The sequence below is a fragment of the Marmota flaviventris genome, chromosome 3, assembly GCF_047511675.1.
Source record: "Marmota flaviventris isolate mMarFla1 chromosome 3, mMarFla1.hap1, whole genome shotgun sequence".
NCBI classification, from domain to species: domain Eukaryota; kingdom Metazoa; phylum Chordata; class Mammalia; order Rodentia; family Sciuridae; genus Marmota; species Marmota flaviventris.
Genome location: NC_092500.1, coordinates 104,809,750 through 104,829,900, shown reverse-complemented (window position 1 = coordinate 104,829,900; position 20,151 = coordinate 104,809,750). Strand labels below are relative to the sequence as shown.

Sequence of the window (20,151 nt, the reverse complement as noted above, 5' to 3'; positions counted from 1 at the left end):
CTTATTTCTCCTGCAGATGAGTGACATGGGCTGGGGTGCTGTGGTAGAACACACTCTGGCTGATGTCTTATATCATGTGGAGACAGAAGTGGATGGAAGGCGCAGTCCCCCCTGGGAACCTTGACCATTCTTCTTTTTTTCCAGACACAGACTTTCTGGGGAATAAGACCAGGGTTTTTATTTTTGTTTTCTGTCAGATATTCTCCCAAAGATGCTACAGAACACAGCCTCTATTTTCAGCAAGTTAAAAGGATGAGTAGGCTGCGGGAGACCCCTACCCTTCAACATTCCCTGCCCACTTCCAGTGACTCTTCTTGTTTTGTGTGCCATAAACAACTTGTGACCCCAGGATCCCACAAGCTCCCTGTAAAACTGGTGCTCTTCCACATCCCTGTCAGCTGGGACTTACTACCTTACTGTTTTTTCTAAGGAGTAAATAATAATCTTGTCCAAGTAGCTAACTTAAGACATTTCCTCCTGTGGGCATTGACTCCATCCCACTTGATTTCCATGGAGATGTTGAGCCTGTTTATGAGAGGAGCTTAAATCAGTGGCTGTATATTTCAAACCAATCTAAAAGCTATTTCCTTTTGGTGTGGGTTTGGTTATTAATTTTGAAATAACTTTTTCAATACTGGGATCTCTGAAACTCCTGGGTCTCTAGAACTGTAATGTTGAAATAAACTTGCCTGCAGCTTTAACACAATTAGAACTATTCCCCAATAAAACTTGTTTCCAGGTTTGTGAGGTACTTGGCTTCCCTTCAGGTTGGGTTCCTCTCTGTGACAATGTCAGAAATGTGGGTAATATTAGGAAGGGGAGCCAGTACTGGAAGGAAGAGTTGGGTTTCTGATTTATATCTCAATCCTTCTATTGCTGCTCCTATTCTCAACAGCCAAATCAAGTCTCCCCTTTGTCCTATTAAAATTATAATCTTGGGGTGAATAGGAGTTTACAAGGTCTGTAAAAATCCCCCCTCCAGCTCTTCTTTTTGAACATGATGTTGGGGGCTGGGGATATGACTCACGTGGTAGAGTGTTTGCCTCACATGCACAAGGCCCTGGGTTCAGTCCCCAGCACCATCATAAAACAAACTTTTTGAACATGATGTTGATATGTGCAGGTTTTTTTCCTGCCTTATCTTCATTCCTAAAAAAGTGCAGTTTTTAAACTCCTTAAAGCTAAAAGATAAGAATGAGTCTTCCTTTGGGTATCCGTGTGTGTGTGTGTGTGTGTGTGTGTGTATTTTTTTTTTTTTTTTTGGTGGTGGTGGTGGTGGTGGTGGTACCAGGGTTTGAATGCGAGGGCACTTTATCACTGAGTTACATCCCCAGCCTTTTACATTTCTTATTTTGTGACAAGAGTCTGAACTGCTAAGGCTGACCTTTAAGTTGTGATCCTCTCATTTCAGCCTCTTGAGTAGCTGGGATTACTGACATGTACCACTGCAACTGACCCGTCTTTTTAAACATGTCAGTGTTGTAGCAAATGTAGTTCCCAGGATTTCCCAAAGACTGATGCATGTGAATTTCCACCTAGATTATCAAATAGAGCTGTTCACTAGGACATAGGTGATATGTTGCCACAGCATCACCATGTATCATGACTCTTGCTTTTCTGAATATCTTTTTATTTCCCTGTTAAGAAATTCCCCAAGTTGCCAGGCACAGTGGTGCACACCTATGATCCTAGCAACTCTCCGGAGGCTGAGGAAGGAGGATGGCAAGTTCAAAGCCAACCTCAGCAAATTGATGAGACCCTAAGCAACTTAGACTCTGTCTCAAAATAAAAAGGTCTGGGAATGTGGCTCAGTGGCTAAGTGTCCCTGGGTTCGATCCCTGGTACTGTAAATAAATAAATAAGAAAGAAATTCCCTAAGTTTCAAATGAGTATTGATATCTTAACACAGTGACGTTGATTAAACATATTTGTCTTCTAATGAATCACACAGGTTTTTTGTTTTGTCCATTCTGTATCTTAACAGGAAACCTAACACAGAGTCAGTATGGTTATAGGCTGGGGTCTCAGCCTATCAGATTTTATCAGTTTGGTCTTAAAAGGACAGATCTGGTTATAAAGTTTTTAGATCATCAGAGTTTGAAGGACTCTAAGAAACTGAGGGTGATATTATTTAGAGGAAGCTAGAGGTAAAGTTTTTGTAATATATGACCATATATAAGTTATACACCCACTCTTCTAAATTTTAAGATTAGGTTTTTGTATATTTGACTTTCATAAATTGGAGATTATAGAAATAGTGAATTTCTTATTAATACTTCATATTCAAAAGAGTTTGTGGTGTGTGTGTGTGTGTGTGTGCATGGTGCATGCTTTTTTTGCTTTTTTTTTGGTACTGGGGTTTGAGATTGCGCGGGCACTTTACCACTGAATTACATCCCCAGCCTTTTGCATTTTTTATTTTGTGACAGAGTCTGAACTGCTGAGGCTGACCTTTAAATTGTGATCCTCTCATCTCAGCTTCTTGAGTAGCTGGGATTACTGACATGTACCACCACCACTGGCCCTGTCTTCAAATTAACATGAGTTCATTTGAAGGCTTCAATGACTACTTCTCATCTGTTTTGTTTCACATAGTTCACAATCATATCAGTGACAACTTATTTTATTTCAATGTAAATTTAAGTGGGAAAATCTTTCCCTAGACATCACAAAGACATAGTTACATTGTTTGAAAGAACAAACTGTAATCCATTTTAAAACCATGGTGTTTGTTGAAAGCTCATTTCTTTACTGTCCATCTATTCTCTTGAAACCAGTGCCCATATTGTTTCAGCATATCTTTAAGCAAGTAACTGTTTTCTCTTGGTTGGTGGTGAGAGACTGTATTGTAGAAATACTCCTCTACAATTGTCCTCCCTCTTTAAAGCTCCTGGATAAACAGCAATTTCATCTATGCCAAAAATGGACTAAGAAACAATCAGAATAAATTATAATAAATATCAGTTGTTAAATTTTAATACCTCAATAAATACTAGTGTTCCCACTGCTGCTATTTTGTTTAATAAATAAACTAAATCTCTATTTCCAGATGGTGCAAGTCATCCATGCTATTAAACCTAGATGGAAATGCTTCAGGTGGTAATGGTTGGTTTTTCACTCTATTTATATGTAATAAGATAGTCCTATTTCAGTTTTTTGTTTTGTTTTGTTTTTTGTAGATGGACACAATGCCTTTATTTAATTTATTTTTATGTGGTGCTGAGGATCAAACCCTCAAACCCAGTGCCTCACACATGCTAGACGAACACACTACCACTGAGCTACACCCCCAACCCCTCAGTTTATAATTTCTCTCTTTGGGGCTGGGTTGTGGCTCATTGGTAGAGTGCTTGCCTGGCATATATGAGGCACTGGGCTCAATTCTCAGCACCACATAAAAATAAATAAATAAAGGTCCACCAACAACTAATAAAATATTTATTAAAAAAAGTAATTTCTCTAAATCCTGGAAAAGGGAATTTTCTATCACCATGTTACCCCTTCTTCCATGAAAATTAAATTTTAATGAAAAATTCTGGTAACAAAATTATCAAATTATCTAAATCTCCTGTAGTTTCTTTCCTTTTAATGAGATTTAGTTTAATTTAAAGTCTTTGTCCTGGACTCTTATAATATCAAGTTGTAATCTACTTTTTATAGAATAGAACTTTAAAATGAGTACAGACTGAAGTTTTCATGTTGTGATTCTTTATTCTGACTGGTACATATGAAATAAGTAGGGAAACCAGTCTCATTATTAGTTTTATATTTTTCCATTGAGGAAACTGGGAATATACTTCTGGAAGATACCTTCTGTGGTGAATTGCTTATTCTTTGGTGTATCCCTGTGCCTTGTTGGTGGAAGAGCAAAGAGCCCATGTGTAGGGCTCTGCATTGTTCACACACTCCTGCAGGGAATGGAGTTCTTGAGCCCATAAAACCAGTCCCTAATTTAGCAGCTCCCACATCCATACCAGCCAGTAGGATTCACAGATATTTTTAGGTGTGTGTATAAGGGCTCAAGTATCTTTCTTGGGAAACTTCTTTTTTCACAGCTAATCAGTAAATAGAAGTTTATTCTTTATCATAGAGACTCATCTGATTTCTAATTTTTTTTTTTTTTTTTTTTTTTTTTTTTGGTGGTGGTGGTCCTGGGCATTAAACCCATGGGCTCTCAACCACTGAGCTACATTCCCCAACCCTTTTATTTTTTATTTTGAGATAAGATCTCACTAAATTGCAGAGGCTTGCTCAAACTCAGATCCTCCTGCCTCAGCCTTTCAAGTCCCTGGGATTACAGACAAGTGTCACTGCGCCTGGCTGCTTTGTAAAACTTTTACCAGTTTGAGTTGTAGTGTTATACTCTTCCACCCCCTCTGTTATTGCCAGATGAAGATCTTAAACAGACTTGCAGACTTTCAGCAGAAATTTTCCTGATCCGTGTGCAAGCCAAGGCAGAAACACATACTGGAACAGCATGCTGGTATTTAACACCGGGCTTCAGAGGCAGAGGTGGACTCCAGTCGTTTGCGCAGGTGATAGGCAAAATCCATCTGGGTCTGTGATAAGACTTGGTTGATGATACTCTTTGGCAGCCACCCCTGGAGAAGATAAAAGAGAATTTGGTCATCTTCTGGGTGGTGTGCTATTCCAGACACCTTGCACTCTATCACACACATGGGCTGCCTGGAACTTCATCTTCCAACTTTGTCTATAAGTGTAACCTTGGAAATGACCAAGGTCAAAGGATGGACTGCTTTGCTGCCTTATTGTCATCACAGTGTCAGAAGCACAGGATTTGCTGTCAAGATAGATATTAAGTTCTGTCTTCCCAACAGTTTTATTTTTTTGATACAGGGTCTTGCTAAGTTGCTTAGGACCTCACTAAGTTGCTGAGGCTGGCCTTGAACTTGCAATCCTCTTAACTCAGCCTCCTGAGTTACTGGGATTATAGGTGTGTGTCACTATGCCCTATGCCCTGCCTAAGTTTCCTTCTCTCTAAAATTATGTTACTATACAATTGAAATTTGATAAGCGTCAGCCACTGCAGATTTTTGAGATGGTGGGATAGCATATAGGCCATCACTCAAGTCCCGTCCTAAGCAACTGTACTATCAAAAATGGAAGAGGCTTCTTTCTGTTATTATATGAGAGTGGGAAGAGCTCACTTTCCTTACTATCTCTAGCCCTGAGTCAACTCCCATACCCCTCACCTTGAGGTCAATACTGAGCAGCCAGGTGAGTTTGGTCTTGGAGGGACTTCCAGCCAGCGGATGAAGCACCATGCAAGTGGGACCTTGTTCAGCTCTGGTAAATGAAAAGTCAGTCAGGAGATGGATCAGTTCTTTCTTATGCTGACTATACTAGTCCCATTTCTGGAGTACCTTGTCTTTTTTTCTAATTCTTAGCAGGAAATACCCTTCTCCAAGGGTACTGACTTAACAGTTGAGGTGGTTACTAACTCTTTAGAACAAGTTGTTGGTTGTAGCTGAAGCAGAACCTGGAGGCCTCCTATTGTGCCCTTTGGTTGCTAGACTGCAGGGAGGTCAAGGAAAGAATGCAGGGTGGTAGTACCATTAAGAAATTCAGGTGTCTATGGTGTTCTTTGGGGTGTGAATTATTTCAATATTTTAACCTCCAGTACCTACATACTTTAGAATACCAGCTGAACCTCAGTCTTACCCCTTGCTTTGGAAAATATTATATTAAGGTTCAGAGACCGGAAAGTTTGGTTAGCTGTTGACATAGGGCCAATCTTGTCTTTTTCTCTCTGAGAATCTTATAAAAGGAAATTGAGGTTGGGGACCAAGGATTAGTTTCTTGGAATTGTGGGGTTTCAGACCATCACATATTAAAGTGAATGCCCATCAGCCTGTGTAAAAGGGAAAGGAATTTTGGATGTGTTTGTTTTTGCAGTGCTGGGGATTCAACTCAGGGCCTTATGCTTGCCAGACTAGCACTCTACCCACTAAGCTACATCCCCAGCCAGAGGAAAGGATTTTGAGGCTACTGCTAGTATTACCTGATAATACCTTTCTGCTCAGGCATCTCCCCAAAGTGTGTGGCTATGCCAGCTAGAACACAGGTAGAGCCTCTGCGTTTGGCACAACGCACATTCACAAAGTCACGGGGCCCCACGAGGTTTCCTGCTGCTTCTGCTGCCAACTCATGGGTAATAACTGTATCTTTTCCAATCTTCTGCAAGACCTACCAATCCATAAGGGAACCAGAATCATTAGTTAGCTAGAGCTGAGGCTAAGCACCACCCACAGCTTGGGAACCCTTTTTGGCCCCATTTCAGACTGGGCCCTATTAGGTCCCTGCCACCCACACCTGGGTTTCCCTCACCTTGATCTCCTTGACATTTGGATTCCATTCTCCCGTTGCTTCCATGCGTTCCACAAGTTCTTCATAGAGCCTCTCCATGGGTTGGTCCACTATCACCTCCAGCCGGAACACCTTGCCTACATCTGGAACCACCTTACTCAACACTTTGTCTCCATTTGCCTGCCAGAGAAAGTAGGTAAAGGTTAGAGCCTAAGTCGCAAATTATATCAGGCAAGGAAGGGAGATCAGCAAAAGGAAGTCCAAGCTAAGCGCAAGGATACCTACCTGGACTGCTGTCTGGCCTGGATAAAGATATAATCCCTGGTTCCACAAACTACACAACTGCCGAAAGCTGGAACAGGTTGCCTGCCTGCCTGCAGCCCTCTTCCCTCTTCTTTTTTGGTACTGGAAACAGCCCAGGACTGTACCACTAAGCTACACCCTCATCTATTTTTTTTTTTTTTTAAGTCAGAGTTGGACACAATACCTTTATTTTTATGTAGCACTAAGGATCAAACCCAGGGCCTTGCACCTGCTAGGCTAATGTTCTACCGTTGAGCCACACCTCAGCACCCACCCCGCCAATCCTTTTTTTTTTTTTTTTTTTTTTTTTTGAGACAGGGTCTTAAGTTGCTTAGGGCCTGGCTAAGTTTCTGAGGCAGGTTTCTAACTTGTGATTCTCCTCCCTAGTTGCTGGAATTATAAGTATGCACCACAGTGATTAGTTGACCCTTTTTTTTTTTTTTTTTTTTTTTTGAGATGGAAGTGAATGTTGGCTAGGTCCAATTGACTTCAGAAGCTCGAAGATCCTGAAAGACCAAGGAGTGGGAAAAGTCTATGGCCAGCCATATATATGCAGTTTTGAGTGGGATTTTCAGATTTTTTAGTTCAATATCTTGTTTTAGATGTTAGCTTGGTTTAGTCATTACAGAATGTAAATATCAAAACAGATTAAGAAAGTTGCCCATGGTTAAATAGCAAATTATATACCTGAGATTTGAATCTCAAAATATTTGAAACCAAATTCAGTGGTCTGATGGTTCAATCCTTACAATGACAGTGTGACTTCCCAATATTTGAATCTACCAACCCTGATGAAAACTGAAGTGGTCAATTTTTCATAAGTTAAGTATCTTGTTTTCACACCAGAACAATGTGGGGCCAGAGGTCAGTGAACCCCTAGCTGCTAAGAGTAGTGCTGAGCCTAGATCCCAGACCTCAGGTTTCTTTTTTTTTTTTTTTTCCCCCTCTTGTACCGGGTGTTGAACCCAGGAATTCTTTACCACTGAGTTGCATTCCCAATCCTTCTCATTTTGAGAGCGGGTCTTGCTAAATTGCTGGAGGTATTGCTAAGGTGCTGAGGCTGGCCGCAAACTTGAAATACTCCTGCTTTGGCCTCTTGAATTGCTGAGATTATAGGCATGTACCATGGGGTCCAGCAGATCCCAGGTTTCTTTTTCTTTCTTTTTTTTTTTTTTAAGTTAAGTGGATCTTGTATTTCGTTTATTTATTCATACACGGTGCTAAGGATCAAACCCAGGGCCTCACACATGCCAGGCAAGTGCTCTACCACTAGGCCAACAACTCCATCCTGATCCCAGGTTTCTTGACTCCCAATCTATTAGCCTATTATCTACATTATTCTGAGAACTTGAGCAAGGAGAGGTTTCACCTGAACCTTGAGTAATGGGCAGCATGTAAGCTTTTGCTGAAGATAAAGCCACCAAGGTCTCCAGTGATAGAGCCACTGGACTTTAACACAAGCCTTGTTACCGACTGGCTTCCAGTTAGGGTGCTGTGCTCAGAGCAGAGAACTCCAGACAGCTAGTTCAGCCCACATTATCCCTGCAAGCTCATTAACATTAAAGATTCTGATGCTGGGTGATATGTCCTCTAATGCACAGCCAGTCCCTGCGGCATGGTTTTTCTAAATGGGTGTATATGTATTTGGAGGGTAGCTAAAAATATAAGGATAATGTTTCAAAAAATGAGTATTATGAGGAGAGAAAGTTATCTAAGGACATTCTTGGAAAAGGAGAAATCTCAAAACTACTTACTGCCCAGTAACTATTGCATGAAACAGGAAACCTGGGAGCGGTGGCCCCAGTGAAACAATAGTGAACAATTGTTTCACTTATAGTGAAACAATAAGGAACTGCAAAACCACCCTTACCTGCTGGGTTTCCTTCTTCCAACCCTCCTGGTTGCTGAGAATGCCCAGGGCCTTCTGCATGGCTTCCTCTCCCTGCTGGATATAGGCCAGCTCTTGGTCACTTATCTCTTCCAAACAAGAACCTGGATATACAGCCAAGGGTGCGGGGGGGGGGGGGGGGGAGGAGAGAATCCTTTCAGTGTCCCAGCCTCCCACCAAGTTAGCATCCTTTTGATTTCTGGATGTGCTTTTTCCACTGAAGAACCAAGACTAAAGCCAGAGGGTCCCATCTGGTGACCAGCAGGTGAACTGGTCTTGAGGAACTCTGGGATGGGAATATTCTCTCATAGTGGGAAAGGATAGGAGGGCATCAGAGCCCCATGCACATTTTCACCTTGGGGGGCCTCTTCCACTGACAGAAGCCCAGGAGCCTCAGCACTTACCAAGCAGAGAACTCTGACGCCGAACTTGGTTAATCCACACATTGGGGGTAGGGTTCCCCAGTGTTCTCCTCAGTTCTTGGCCAATGGCCAGAGCAGCTTGGTGTCTCAGCCCTACAGGGAGGGAAGGAAATTGTTGCCAAGGACCTGGAAAGCCCCTTCGGGAGGCATCATTCCACCCCGACCCTCCATTTGTCACAGACAATGAAATTGTCTTGGAGATCGAGTGACTTGATCAGAAACAGATTCCTAGTAGAGAACTGAACTAGGATCAGGTCTTCAATGCCTAATTCAGTAATTATACTTCAGGCACCTTCAGGGCCCAGAAATCTACTTTCCATCTGGGGTAGTCAAGCTTGGCCTTGTCAAGACGGGCTATATACCAGAGCATCTGGAGAATATTTGTTTAATCAGAAAAATCCAGCTACAGGAGAATACAAGAAACCCATCCCCTGGCCAGGTGTGGTGATTCCCGCCTATAATCCCAGTGGCTCAGGAGGCTGAGACGGGAGGATCTCGAGTTCAAAGCCAGCCTCAGCAAAAAGCAAGGCACTAATGGGGCTGGGTTGTGGCTCAGTGGTAGAGCACTCAAACTAGCATGCGTGAGGTCTTAGGTTCGCTCCTCAGCACCACATAAATAAATGTATTCTGTCCATCTACAACTAAAAAATATTAAAAAAAAAAAAAAAAAAGCAAGGCACTAAGCAACTCAGACCCTGTCTCAAAATACAAAATAGGGCTAGGGATGTAGCTCAGTGGTTGAGTGCCCCTGAGTTCAATCCCTGGTACTTGGAAAAAAAAAAAAAAATTCAAAGGTCCCTTCATATCTGATGTCTGTGTACTTACTAGCAGATAGGACCCTTTTCATGAGGATGCTGCTTTGGGTGCCACCAGATTGTGAGCCAGGTAAATCCAGTCAATTTAGTGAGGGCAGCCCCACTTTGGGCTGCAGGGCTTTTAAGCAGTTTCCAACCTAATTCAACCCAGGATAATTTGAAAGGTCTCCTCTACATAGGCTTGTGTGACTTTCCATGGCAGCAGGGGATTTTTAATTTTGTTTGTTTCGTTCTTCCTGGCTGTATAATGATAACAAGACTGACATGACCTCCCCCATCCCTTCCAACTTCTCTCTTTACCTCACTCTTCTGCTGTCTTACTCCCCTTTTTCTTCTCATGCCCCTTCCCTGATAGAGTCTCAGGCTTACCAACATTGCTTGCTGGAATCAAGATTTATTTCTGCCTCTACCACTGTGGCCAAGACTTTTCTGGTACCCTTGATATAAGCCAGAAGGAAGGCATAGTCAGGAATAGTTGAAGTTAGTTGCATAAGTGCACGCCAATAATCCCTGCTGTTTGGGAGGCTGAGGCAGAAGAATTGCGAGTTTGAGGCTGGCTTGGGCAATTTAGCAAGACCTAGTTTCAATTAAAAAGCGGGGGGGTGGGGTGGGGTGGTGCTGAGGATGTAATTCAGTATACTGCTTAGCATGTTTGAGGCCCTGGCTTCAATGCCTAGTACCAGCAAGGAAAAAACAAAAGTAGTTCAAGAACAATGAGAGCCCTGGAGGGAAAACTAGAAATTACAGAATCTGGGCAGGACATCTAGTCCAATTCTTCAGGTGGGACAACAGGTCTAGAGGGGGAAGAAATTTGCCCAGTCTCAACTCAGTAAGAGGCACAACTGGGATCAGAGCCTTGGTGGTCTTTTTCCCTCTCCATGCCCCTCTCCATTATTTTTCTAACTAAACCAAGTTGCCTGAGAGTTTCTGGTAGGCGCCTTATGCCTTCTGCCCCTGGGGACTCACCCTTCATGTTGCGCATGTATCTGTAGGAGCTTCCAGCACACAGTTTGAAAGTTGCTAGTAGCATTGTTTTCTGGCAGATGTAGCAGTGCTGATGCTGCTGCCACCTCTGCTCTCAAAGGTGGCTTTTTGTTCCTCCACCTCTGGGTCCGTCCGGCAGCTGCAGCCTGGACCATTTGTTCTGCGCCTTAAATGCCTCCAGCTGAAGGTTGTGCTTCATCATCAGGAGATAAGAAAAAGCCATCACTCACTGTGCAGAGGACAGGGTCAAGGATACAGCGATTGCCTCATGCTGCTGCTCTGGTCATTGCTGGGGAGCGTTGGGGGGGAGTAGAGTACGCAAAAGGGAGTGGAGAGATTGGTGCCAGACTCAGTGGATGGAAGGGAAAACAGGTGGTTGAGATGGGGCAACTTACAATAGGACACACAGTGCTCAAAAGTTTTTAAAAGTTCTGTGAAGCCCCTCTGACTCGCAATTCAATAGGTCTGGAATTGAGGCAAAAAAAATGTGCCCTGGCGATTGTAGTACAGGTATTTGGTGGACTGCCCACTGCACTTTGAGAAACACTGAGAGAGTGGACCCGGGAATCTTCGAAGAGAACAGCACAAGTCAAAGCTGCTGGAGACTAGACTCCTATTCTTACAGATGAGAAGTTTGAGTCCAGAGGGCGGAAATGACTTGTGCAAGGTCAAACAGCTGGCCAGCAGCAGGACTGGGAGCATAACCCAAGTCCTCCAGCCTTTGAACATCTGTACATGCTTCCTCCTGTGGCCCGCTCCTGCATTCAGCTGTTCATTTTTTTTGTTTATCCATTGATAGTTCCCACCTCTGCCATCCCTATTCTGAGTTATGCTAGAGCAAGAATGACACCTTGGGCTGAGTGGGGGATTCAGCGTGTAAGTTCCCAAAGCAGAGAGTAACCTGCACCTGGGCCACACCCTGCCCCCTTTCTCATGCTTCCCCTGAGCAGCTGAGGCTGTGTGGCTTGGAATGTGCAGAAAGATGGGATGTTTGTCCCAGTTTTCATAAACATTTTTGGGGGACTGTGATGCTAAGCAAGGACTCATGGGACCTCCAAGTTGCCTCTGCTGGGCCACACACCATCACTCAGCACAGTGAGGGAGATTCCCTCCAAGCCTGTATGCTGCTGATAAAATCTTTTCCCTTCAAGGGTGAACTTAAAGCTGCTATTAAGCCAGATTCACCTGGTAAGAATACTGTGAATAGAAAGACTCACACTAGATTTGCCCCTGGCTTAGGCCCTGCCTCCCTTGAGAGAGTTCTATATCCTGTCACCACTGCTCAGAGGCAGGAGAGAGCCTAAAAGCAGAAGCAGCAGCTCCAGTAGATCTACTCTCTCCGTGTGCCTTACTGTAGAGAACGATAAGGCAAGATCTGCCCAGATTTCAACTCTGGTGAAGTGGTAGGAGAGGTCCTATGAGCAGTGGCTGGCTGGCAGCACCCACCCCATTCCTCAAGGCCCATTGCAGCCCCTCCTCCTCTGCTAAGCCTCCTTTAAGCACCCCAACCTTCAAGAATGGCTCATTCCTGTGGTGCACACCACAGGAGGGAATGACTCTGAGACATCATTGTTTGCTTGTTTTTTCTGTGGAACTGTTATCCCAGAGGCAGGCACCATGTCCACTTCCCCACTCAGATCCTGCCCCTGGTCCTAGCACTCAGCTCCAGGGCAGACAAAGAGTGGATTATTGCTTCTCTGTTAAGTGACCAATTGGGGAAGCAGCTAGCAGCACAGGTGCATCTGTCCTGCGTGTGAGGCAAACACTCTGCCAGCTGAGCTATAGCCCCAGCCCCAAGTGCATCTTTTGATTTAGGAAACCTGCCTTGGAGGCATTGTTTACTTGAAGAGTTTCAGGGAAGCTGTTTGTCTCCATCTTGGTCTCAGGCTGTCTGCCTTTCGAAGGAAAGATGCAGAGAGTGTGCTGGGCAGGCTGGAGGGCCAATATCCCCAGCTTCTCTCTATTCACCGCTCAGTACACGTGCAGCCTCATGCACACGTTTGCCTTCCGTCAGGGGAGGTGGTGGGGAGTGGGAAGGGGGTTATGGAATAGGCCACGCAGATAATGTTCAAGGCCCTGCTGTTGCCATCCTGTGAAGAATTATGGTCATTCTGAGGAAGGAGGAGGTGGTGTGGGGAGGCTGGAGCACTGAGGCATATAACTGTTGCTGATGTCAGAGGTTGCCATTGACTCAGGGAGGGCGGGCTGAGTGACCTCCCCCAGTGCCAAGGCCCTCTTCCTCTCTTCATCCTTTCCAAGCCAAATGACTAGTTAACTCTTGCTGTCCCTCCAAACAGTAAGATGGGGAGGGAGGCCTAGGAATTTCCTCTGCTTCTGGAAATCACTTGAATCCAGTTCTGCCTTTGGATGAGGGCAGAGCTTCCCAGGAAGACCAGAGCAACACAGCAGATCAGAAAGGAGGACAGCCAGAGACCTGGCTTAATGTAAAGTGCCCAGGTGGAAGACACCAGGGCCTAGGGGGAGAGGCAGGGCTTTGGAACAAAAAAGGGGATTCCCTCATTCATTCAGTCAACAATCCTATATTGAACGTCCACTATGTAGCTCTACAATTAGGACCCTATGAATTGGACCTTATGATCCAGAATGAATAATTGTACTGCAGATAAGCTGTTTGTGAAGTACCTAATTCCAGGAGGAAGGGAGAAGTACAATGGAAGGCTTCTGGGAAGAAGTGATGTTTGAATTGAGTCTGGAAAGTATAATAGCCAGGTTTATGCTGTGGGTTGGAGATAGAGGGTACAAATGTGAACTTTATATGGATCTTTTTTTAATATTTATTTTTTGTTATAGGTGAACATAATATCTTTATTTTTTATATTTTTATGTAGTGCTGAGGATCCGAACCCAGTGCCTCACACATGGTAGGCGAGCGCTCTACCTCTGAGCCACAACCCCAGCCCCTACATGGATCTTTAAACTCTGTGAGGGTGGGGATCATTTCCTACCAGTTTTTAAATCCCTAGTGCTTAGCATAATGCAGTTTAATTAATAGCTACTATATACATGTTTAGTAAATGTTTGAAAAGCAATGAAACTGACACTGTAGATTTTCAAGAGATCCTGGTATTCTTTTATTTTTAAAGGGTGGCCAGCCTGGAGATGAGCGTGAATCCTGGACTATATGCAGGCTCCATTCCTATTTAATATTAGAAGAATGGAGGGCTTCCCAAAGGAGTCACTGTGAAAAGGCAGCGGAGTTCAGGCAAATCAATAAGGAATGTTACTTCAGGCTTGAGATAATTAAGGGTTACCTGCCCCCATATAGTATATTTTCCTGCATTTCAGCTTTTACATTCCTTAATTTAAGTTGGTCTCCAGTATTTCATAGGTATCATCCTTATTTGTAGAAAGGAGGCTGCAAGTTCACTGAAAGCAGGGAATATCCCAGTACATCCTAGGAGTCTGGCAAGGCCTGGGGACTATGCAGATCATGAAAGTGAACGTTGAACACTCTTTCTGACTGAGGCACTATGTTGAGGGATGGGAGTGCTGGTGATTGAACCCAGGTCCTTGAGCATGCTCCACCACTGAGCCACACCCCAGCCATGTCAGGCTCTATTCTAAGCTCTTCACACACATATATAAACTCATTTGATCCTTGCAATAACCCAGGAAGTTGGTACTATTATTATGTTTTGGGGGGTACTGGGGATTGAACCCAGGGGCACTTTACCACTGAGCTATATAGCCCCAGCCCTTTTTTATTTTGGAGATGAGGTCTTGCTAAGTTGCATAGGGACTCACTAGGGTGCTAGGCTGGCCTTGAACTCATGATCCTTCTACCTCAGCCTCCAAAGTCACTGGGATTATAGGAATGTTGCACCACCCTTGGCTTATTACTCCTACTTTATAGATGACGAAAGCAAGGCACTGAGAGGCTATGCAACTTGGCGAAGTTCAAAGAGCTAAAAGAGAAGGAACTAGGATGCAGAACCAGGCTCTAGTCTGTGCTCTTGGTTATACTGTTTAACTTTTTGAAATCATGTTTCTCTCTCTAAAAAGTAGGGCTAATAGTAGCTTCTCATGGCATATGCCTGGCTAGCATATAATGGTCTCTCAGCTAATTTTAAAATGGTGGGGGACTCACTCAACTATTAATTTATGTTAGAGTCCCCTGTTTCCCACTTCATAGACCATTTCAAGCAGATAAGCTAGACTTCAGATTTCCTTTTCCAGGGATTTTGGTAGAAGATTTCGGTCTTTTGTAATGACCAGAAGAGCAAACTTGTGACCTAGAAAAATTTGAATTAGCTGCCAACATACACCACAGCCACAGAAAACAGAGCAGTGCTTTTCTAGGGGCTAGAAAAGGAAGGAAGGAGTTAAGTACAGTGGGCAAGGATGTGTGAAAATATTCTCTGGATGATGATAGTGGTTACATAGCTGCAGTCAGTTAAACTTTTTTGGTGTTGGAACTATACACTAAAAAGAGTGAATTTGGGCTGGGGTTGAGGCTCAGTGGTAGAGCGCTTGCCTAGCATGTGTGAGATACTGGGTTCGATTCTTAGCACCACATATAAATAAATGAATAAAATAAAGGCCTATCAATAGCTAAAAAAAATACGAAGAGTGAATTTTACTGTATGTAAATTATAACTTAATAAACCCGACCAGGAAAAAAAACTTGGGTTTTAGAAGTAGTTTCACAGACCATCTGGATTCTTGACCTTGAGATCTGCCCAGCTTATGGCCCTCTTTCTTCCACTTGGCCCCAGCTACTGGTTGCTTAGGCCTTGACACACCACTCAGTTCTCAATATTTTCAAAGCAAGAATATTTGAGGCCTCTTTCCTCCCTGGTTTTGGCCAAATGGCAGCAACCACTGATGAGTGGCTGGAGTTAGGCCTCTGGTGGTAGTGGGGGATGGTCATGAGTAAGGACAACTGTAGAAGGACTATGGGAAGAAGAGAGGCAAAATAATGAAGTGAGATGGGAGAAGAGAAAAGAAGTACTTGGTTTTATCGTTTCCCAGTAACCCTGGCAGAACCTGGGGGTTATACAGGCAGGGAATCCAATCCTCTCCACGGTAGACTGACATGAGCTTTGAGAGCAGCAGATGTGCTCCATTTTCTAGGGTTGGTTTTCCAGTTCCTTCATGAAGAGAGGATAATGAAATCTATCACAAGCTTTTTTTTCCCCCCCCTTCTTCTTCGCTTTTTGTGATGCTGGGAAATCAAACTCTGGGCCTTGCACATGCTAGGTAAGCACTTTACCACTGAGTTACATTCTTCAGCCCTTGTTTTTTTTTTTTAGAGAATTTTTAGTATTTATTTTTTAGTTTTTGGCGGACACAACATCTTTGTATGTGGTGCTGAGGATCGAACCCAGGCCGCACGCACGCCAGGCGAGCGCGCTACCGCTTGAGCCACATCCCCAGTCCCTGTTTTTTGTTTTTAAGATGGTGGTCTTGCCATGTTGCCCAGGCTGATCTGGAGCTTCTAGGCTCAGCTGATCCTCCCACCTCAGCCTGCTGTGTAACTGGGACTATAAACCCATTACACCACACCCAGTTTAAAATTTACTTTTGAGTCAGGTATAGTGGCACTTGCCTATAATCCCAGCAACTGGAGAGGCTGAGGCAGCAGGACTGCAACCTTGAGGCCAGCTTTAGCAACTTAGCAAGACCCTGTTTCAAAATTTAAAAAAAGGACAGGGGATATAGCTCAGTGGTAAAGTACCCTATGGGTTCAATCACCAGTACCAAAAAACACCCCAAAACAAAATGAAAATTACTTTTGGTCTTGGGCCACATAGGTGGATACAATCAAGATTTGCTTAATTGGGCAAAGCAAGTACCCATGAAGCAGTCTTTTGCTTCAATATCCAGGGAGACCTCTGGAGGGATGACATGTAAGATTGGGGTGGGGAGTGCAGTCCAGTTCCACCTGAAAGGCAGTTAGGAGGAAAACAGGCAGAAGAGCATCTCTACTTTCGTAGCTCTGAGAAGCGCTCCCAACCCTAACTCCATGTTTCTCTGGGATGCTTTTCCTGACATTTCTACACCAATTATCTCCAAGCTCTTCACACTTGAGGGCAGTGGCCTTCAGTAAAGGCAGCCCCCACAGCATGGAAACATCTCCACATTCGTTGTTAGAATCTCTACTAATGACTCAACTTCTGGTTGCTCAATGGTCCAGCTGTCCTCACCTTTTGGTTCCCTACTGGTCACTGAAACATCCTAGTTGGCCAGCCTGAACTTTCTGAATGTTCCCCTTCATCTGTCTGCCCATCCATCTATCCATCCATTCTTCAATTCAAGAAATATACACTGAGATCTAATATGACACCAGGCATCATTCTAGATAACTGGAAGCAGATAATAATCAAGTTAAAAAAAATTTGGGGGAAAAGTAATGGGGATTGAATCCAGGGGTGCATAACCACTAAACCATATCCCCAGCCCTTTTCATTTATTTTAAATCAGGGTCTCACTAAGTTGCTTAGGGCCTTGCTAACTTGCTGAGGCTGGCTTTGAACTTGTGATCCTCCTGCCTGTCTCCCAAATTGATGAGATTATAGACAAGTGTCACCATGCCCAGCTCAGAGGCCTTAAGGTTAGGGGATCAAACCTAAGGCCTTCCTTATGGTACAACAATTGTTCTGCTACTTGGCTTCACCCCCAGCTTTATGGGTGCTATTTTAAAGAGGTATTCAAGGAAGGGGAGATCTGCAAATAGGATTCATGCAATTATCTGAGGGAAATGTGTTCTGAGCACAGAGAATGACAATCCAGCTCCATCCAGGGCACAGGTGATTCGCAGGGATTGAAATGAAAGACAAAAAGTGAACATGCACTTTTTTCTTTCCTAAATAATAAGCATATAAAAATTTATTATAAACTGAGCTGGTGCTTTTCAAATGTTTCTGCCATTCACAGAAATGTATTTTATATTGCCATTTTCTGTGTACATGAGTAAGTTTCACACACAGCCTAACTTTATTACATATTATATACTCTATTTTGCATTCCCTTGCAATTAAAAAAAATCTGGTTATAAATTCATTTTATGACCTAGTAGTCTGCAATCTGGGTTTAAACTAGGTTGAGCATGTTCAGACTCTGGCAAAAACCTTCCCTCTCCTGGGTTTACCACAGTCCTAACAGGTTGTGTGTTGTCTTCAGAAGTCAATTGCAGTGGGAGAGAACGTGTGCATTTAAGTTTGTGTGTACCAGGTAATACTCCAAGGTGACAACCCATACTAAACATCTTCTATTCTTCCTTTGATTTTGAGTGCAGTTGGTTTTAGTTTCCCTCAAGCTTAAAACTGGAGGGTTATTTCAGCATTAGAACATCAATCTGCAGTACCTACAATTAGAATGCTGTCTTTATATGTCATGGGAAATTCTGGCTCGTAAATGCAAAAGGAAATTGCATGGAACTCTCCTTTAAGTATGCCTTTTGGAATAATCCCACAGATACACACCTACTCATGTACATATTATACATACATTTCTTTGTTAGGGGTGGGAAACTGTTCCATTAACTATTTTTGTTTCAGCTGCAATTCCTGGGGCACATTTTTGAGCTATGTAGTGCTGATGTGACTCTCACCTATGGAACTGAGACGAGAGTTGGGGAACTGTCCATAAGTTACCATTGGACATCTTTGCCTGGTGTGCCTGCTTTGACTGCAGGTCCACACCTGTGGTCTGCCCTATGCTCTGCCTGACCTTTACATTGTATGAAAATGTGATCTTCCAGTCCTCTTCACCCACGCAGAATCATTGTGATTCACCCTAACTGGACTTCCCTGAGAAGCCTCCACAATGAACAATATGTGGGTACTTGACTTTAATAAGTATCCAAGGTCTGTTGGGAGTTAATCAGAGCAGAGGCATGGAAGAGATATTGTGGTTTAAACAGCTGAGAGTATGAAATCTAAGGTCAAGGGCCAAGGGAGGGAGAAAAAAGAACAGATGGAAGAATAAGAGATACAGTGGTACACTTAATTATTTCAGAATAAGGATAGGTCAGAAATGGGCCTGTGGTATACTTTTCTCCCTTGAAAGCAGTGTCATAAGAGCCAGTAAGAAGACTTTTTTTTAATGTTTAGTTGTAGATGGACACAATACCTTTATTTTGCTTATTTAACTTTTTTTTTTTTTTTTTTTTTTTAATATGGTGCTGGAGATTTAACCCAGTGTCTCATGTGTGCTAGGCAAGCACTCTACCACTGAGTCACAACCCCAGCCCAAGAAGACACTTTTGGTATGAACTAGGATTTATCCTTAAGTCTAACAGCAGGAGAGAATACCAGCAGTCATTCCAGAAAAAGCATCAGATTTCAGTATCTGCAGACTCATCTGGGCAGAGCTCAGGGAAAAAAAATCACTGTGCTGAGCAGCCTGGGGAGTTTCAATCTTTGTGTCCAATTCTTGGTTGCTGCATGATAGAGCTCTAAAGCAACACATTATGCATGACTGAAACCTTGTTATGGCTTGGAAAGTCAACAAATTTAACTGATTTCCACCTGCTGTGGCAATTAGTTCTCTTTTCTTCTTACAATTCCAAGTATCATTATTACATTTAAATTGTTTGATGGATGTTGAAAAGAGAAGATTTAACTGCAGTAAATTCACATCACACTAAGGTGTCACATGTTCTGAAAGAGTGGGGCTCAGAACATTAAGTATTGTCATTCTGCTGACCCTCAGAGTATGTTACTGTAGTCAGGTATGTTTTTCAAAAGTCGGTGATGGGTTTTTTCCCTTTGTTTAAGTAGTTAATAACAAATTCTGGCTATTAGAATTTGTGAAGAATTAGCTGGGCACAGTGGGTCATGCCTGTAATCCCAGCAGTCTGAGAGGCTGAGTCAGGAGGATTCAAAGTTTGAGGCCAGACCCAGTAACTTAGTGAGACCCTGTCTCAAATAAATAAATAAAAAGGGCTGGGGATGTAGCTCAGTGGTTAAGTGCCCCTGGATTCAATTCCTGGTACCAAAAAAAAAAAGAGTTTTCAAGATTACAGTTAAAACACTAGGTAAATCATTAAGTACAACCATTTCTTCCTAAAATTTCAACTGTAAAACCAACCCAATAATTGAGTTCAGGGGTAGTTTTTTTTTTTTTTTTTTTAATTTTTTAGTTGTCAATGGACCTTTATTTATTTATATGTGGTGCTGAGAATCGAACCCAGTGCCCCACACATGCTAGGCAAGCGATCTGCCACTGAGCCACAACCCCAGTCCTCGGGGTAGTTTTAAAAACATTTGAGCTCATGAACTGTTATGAGCTGCACGATAGAGGGCTAAAGCAACACATTATGCATACTTAATACTGCAGTATAAACTAATTCATACACATGTGGACGAGATATAAATATCTTATACAAAGTTTTTTTTTTTGCAACAAATATCTGAAACATATAGCTAAGATTACTAAGAATGAGAGG

At 43.1% G+C, this 20,151-nt stretch overlaps 2 protein-coding genes across 3 annotated transcripts in view; one reads left to right on the top strand and one right to left on the bottom strand.

Annotated features, from left to right (window-relative positions):
• Nucleotides 1-3,004, top strand: part of Ash2l (ASH2 like, histone lysine methyltransferase complex subunit) — a 34,908-nt gene extending 31,904 nt beyond the window's left edge. For both annotated transcript variants that reach the window (XM_027939316.3, XM_027939317.2), the window contains exon 16: nucleotides 17-3,004. In XM_027939316.3, coding sequence (XP_027795117.1) covers nucleotides 17-124 — 108 coding nt within the window. In that variant the 3' untranslated portion in view covers nucleotides 125-3,004. The remainder of the gene's footprint in view (nucleotides 1-16) is intronic.
• A 1,483-nt stretch (nucleotides 3,005-4,487) lies between these two features.
• On the bottom strand, nucleotides 4,488-10,785 carry Star (steroidogenic acute regulatory protein). Its single transcript, XM_027939360.2, has 7 exons — nucleotides 10,722-10,785; nucleotides 8,923-9,033; nucleotides 8,501-8,622; nucleotides 6,349-6,507; nucleotides 6,023-6,207; nucleotides 5,214-5,307; nucleotides 4,488-4,601 (listed from the first exon to the last, which is right to left on the bottom strand). Exons 1-7 carry the CDS (start codon nucleotides 10,783-10,785, stop codon nucleotides 4,488-4,490), a joined length of 849 nt encoding a protein of 282 aa, XP_027795161.1.
• Nucleotides 10,786-20,151: the final 9,366 nt, after the last annotated feature.

Excerpts from the sequence above, each read along its gene's own strand:
- Star (XM_027939360.2), bottom strand. The coding sequence starts at position 10,785 with ATGCTACTAGCAACTTTCAAACTGTGTGCTGGAAGCTCCTACAGATAC. Across the intron at positions 6,508-8,500 it reads GGAAGAAGGAAACCCAGCAG|GCAAATGGAGACAAAGTGTT; the intron begins GTAAGGGTGGTT and ends TTTCTCTGGCAG. Across the intron at positions 4,602-5,213 it reads TGCTCAGTATTGACCTCAAG|GGGTGGCTGCCAAAGAGTAT; the intron begins GTGAGGGGTATG and ends TATCTTCTCCAG.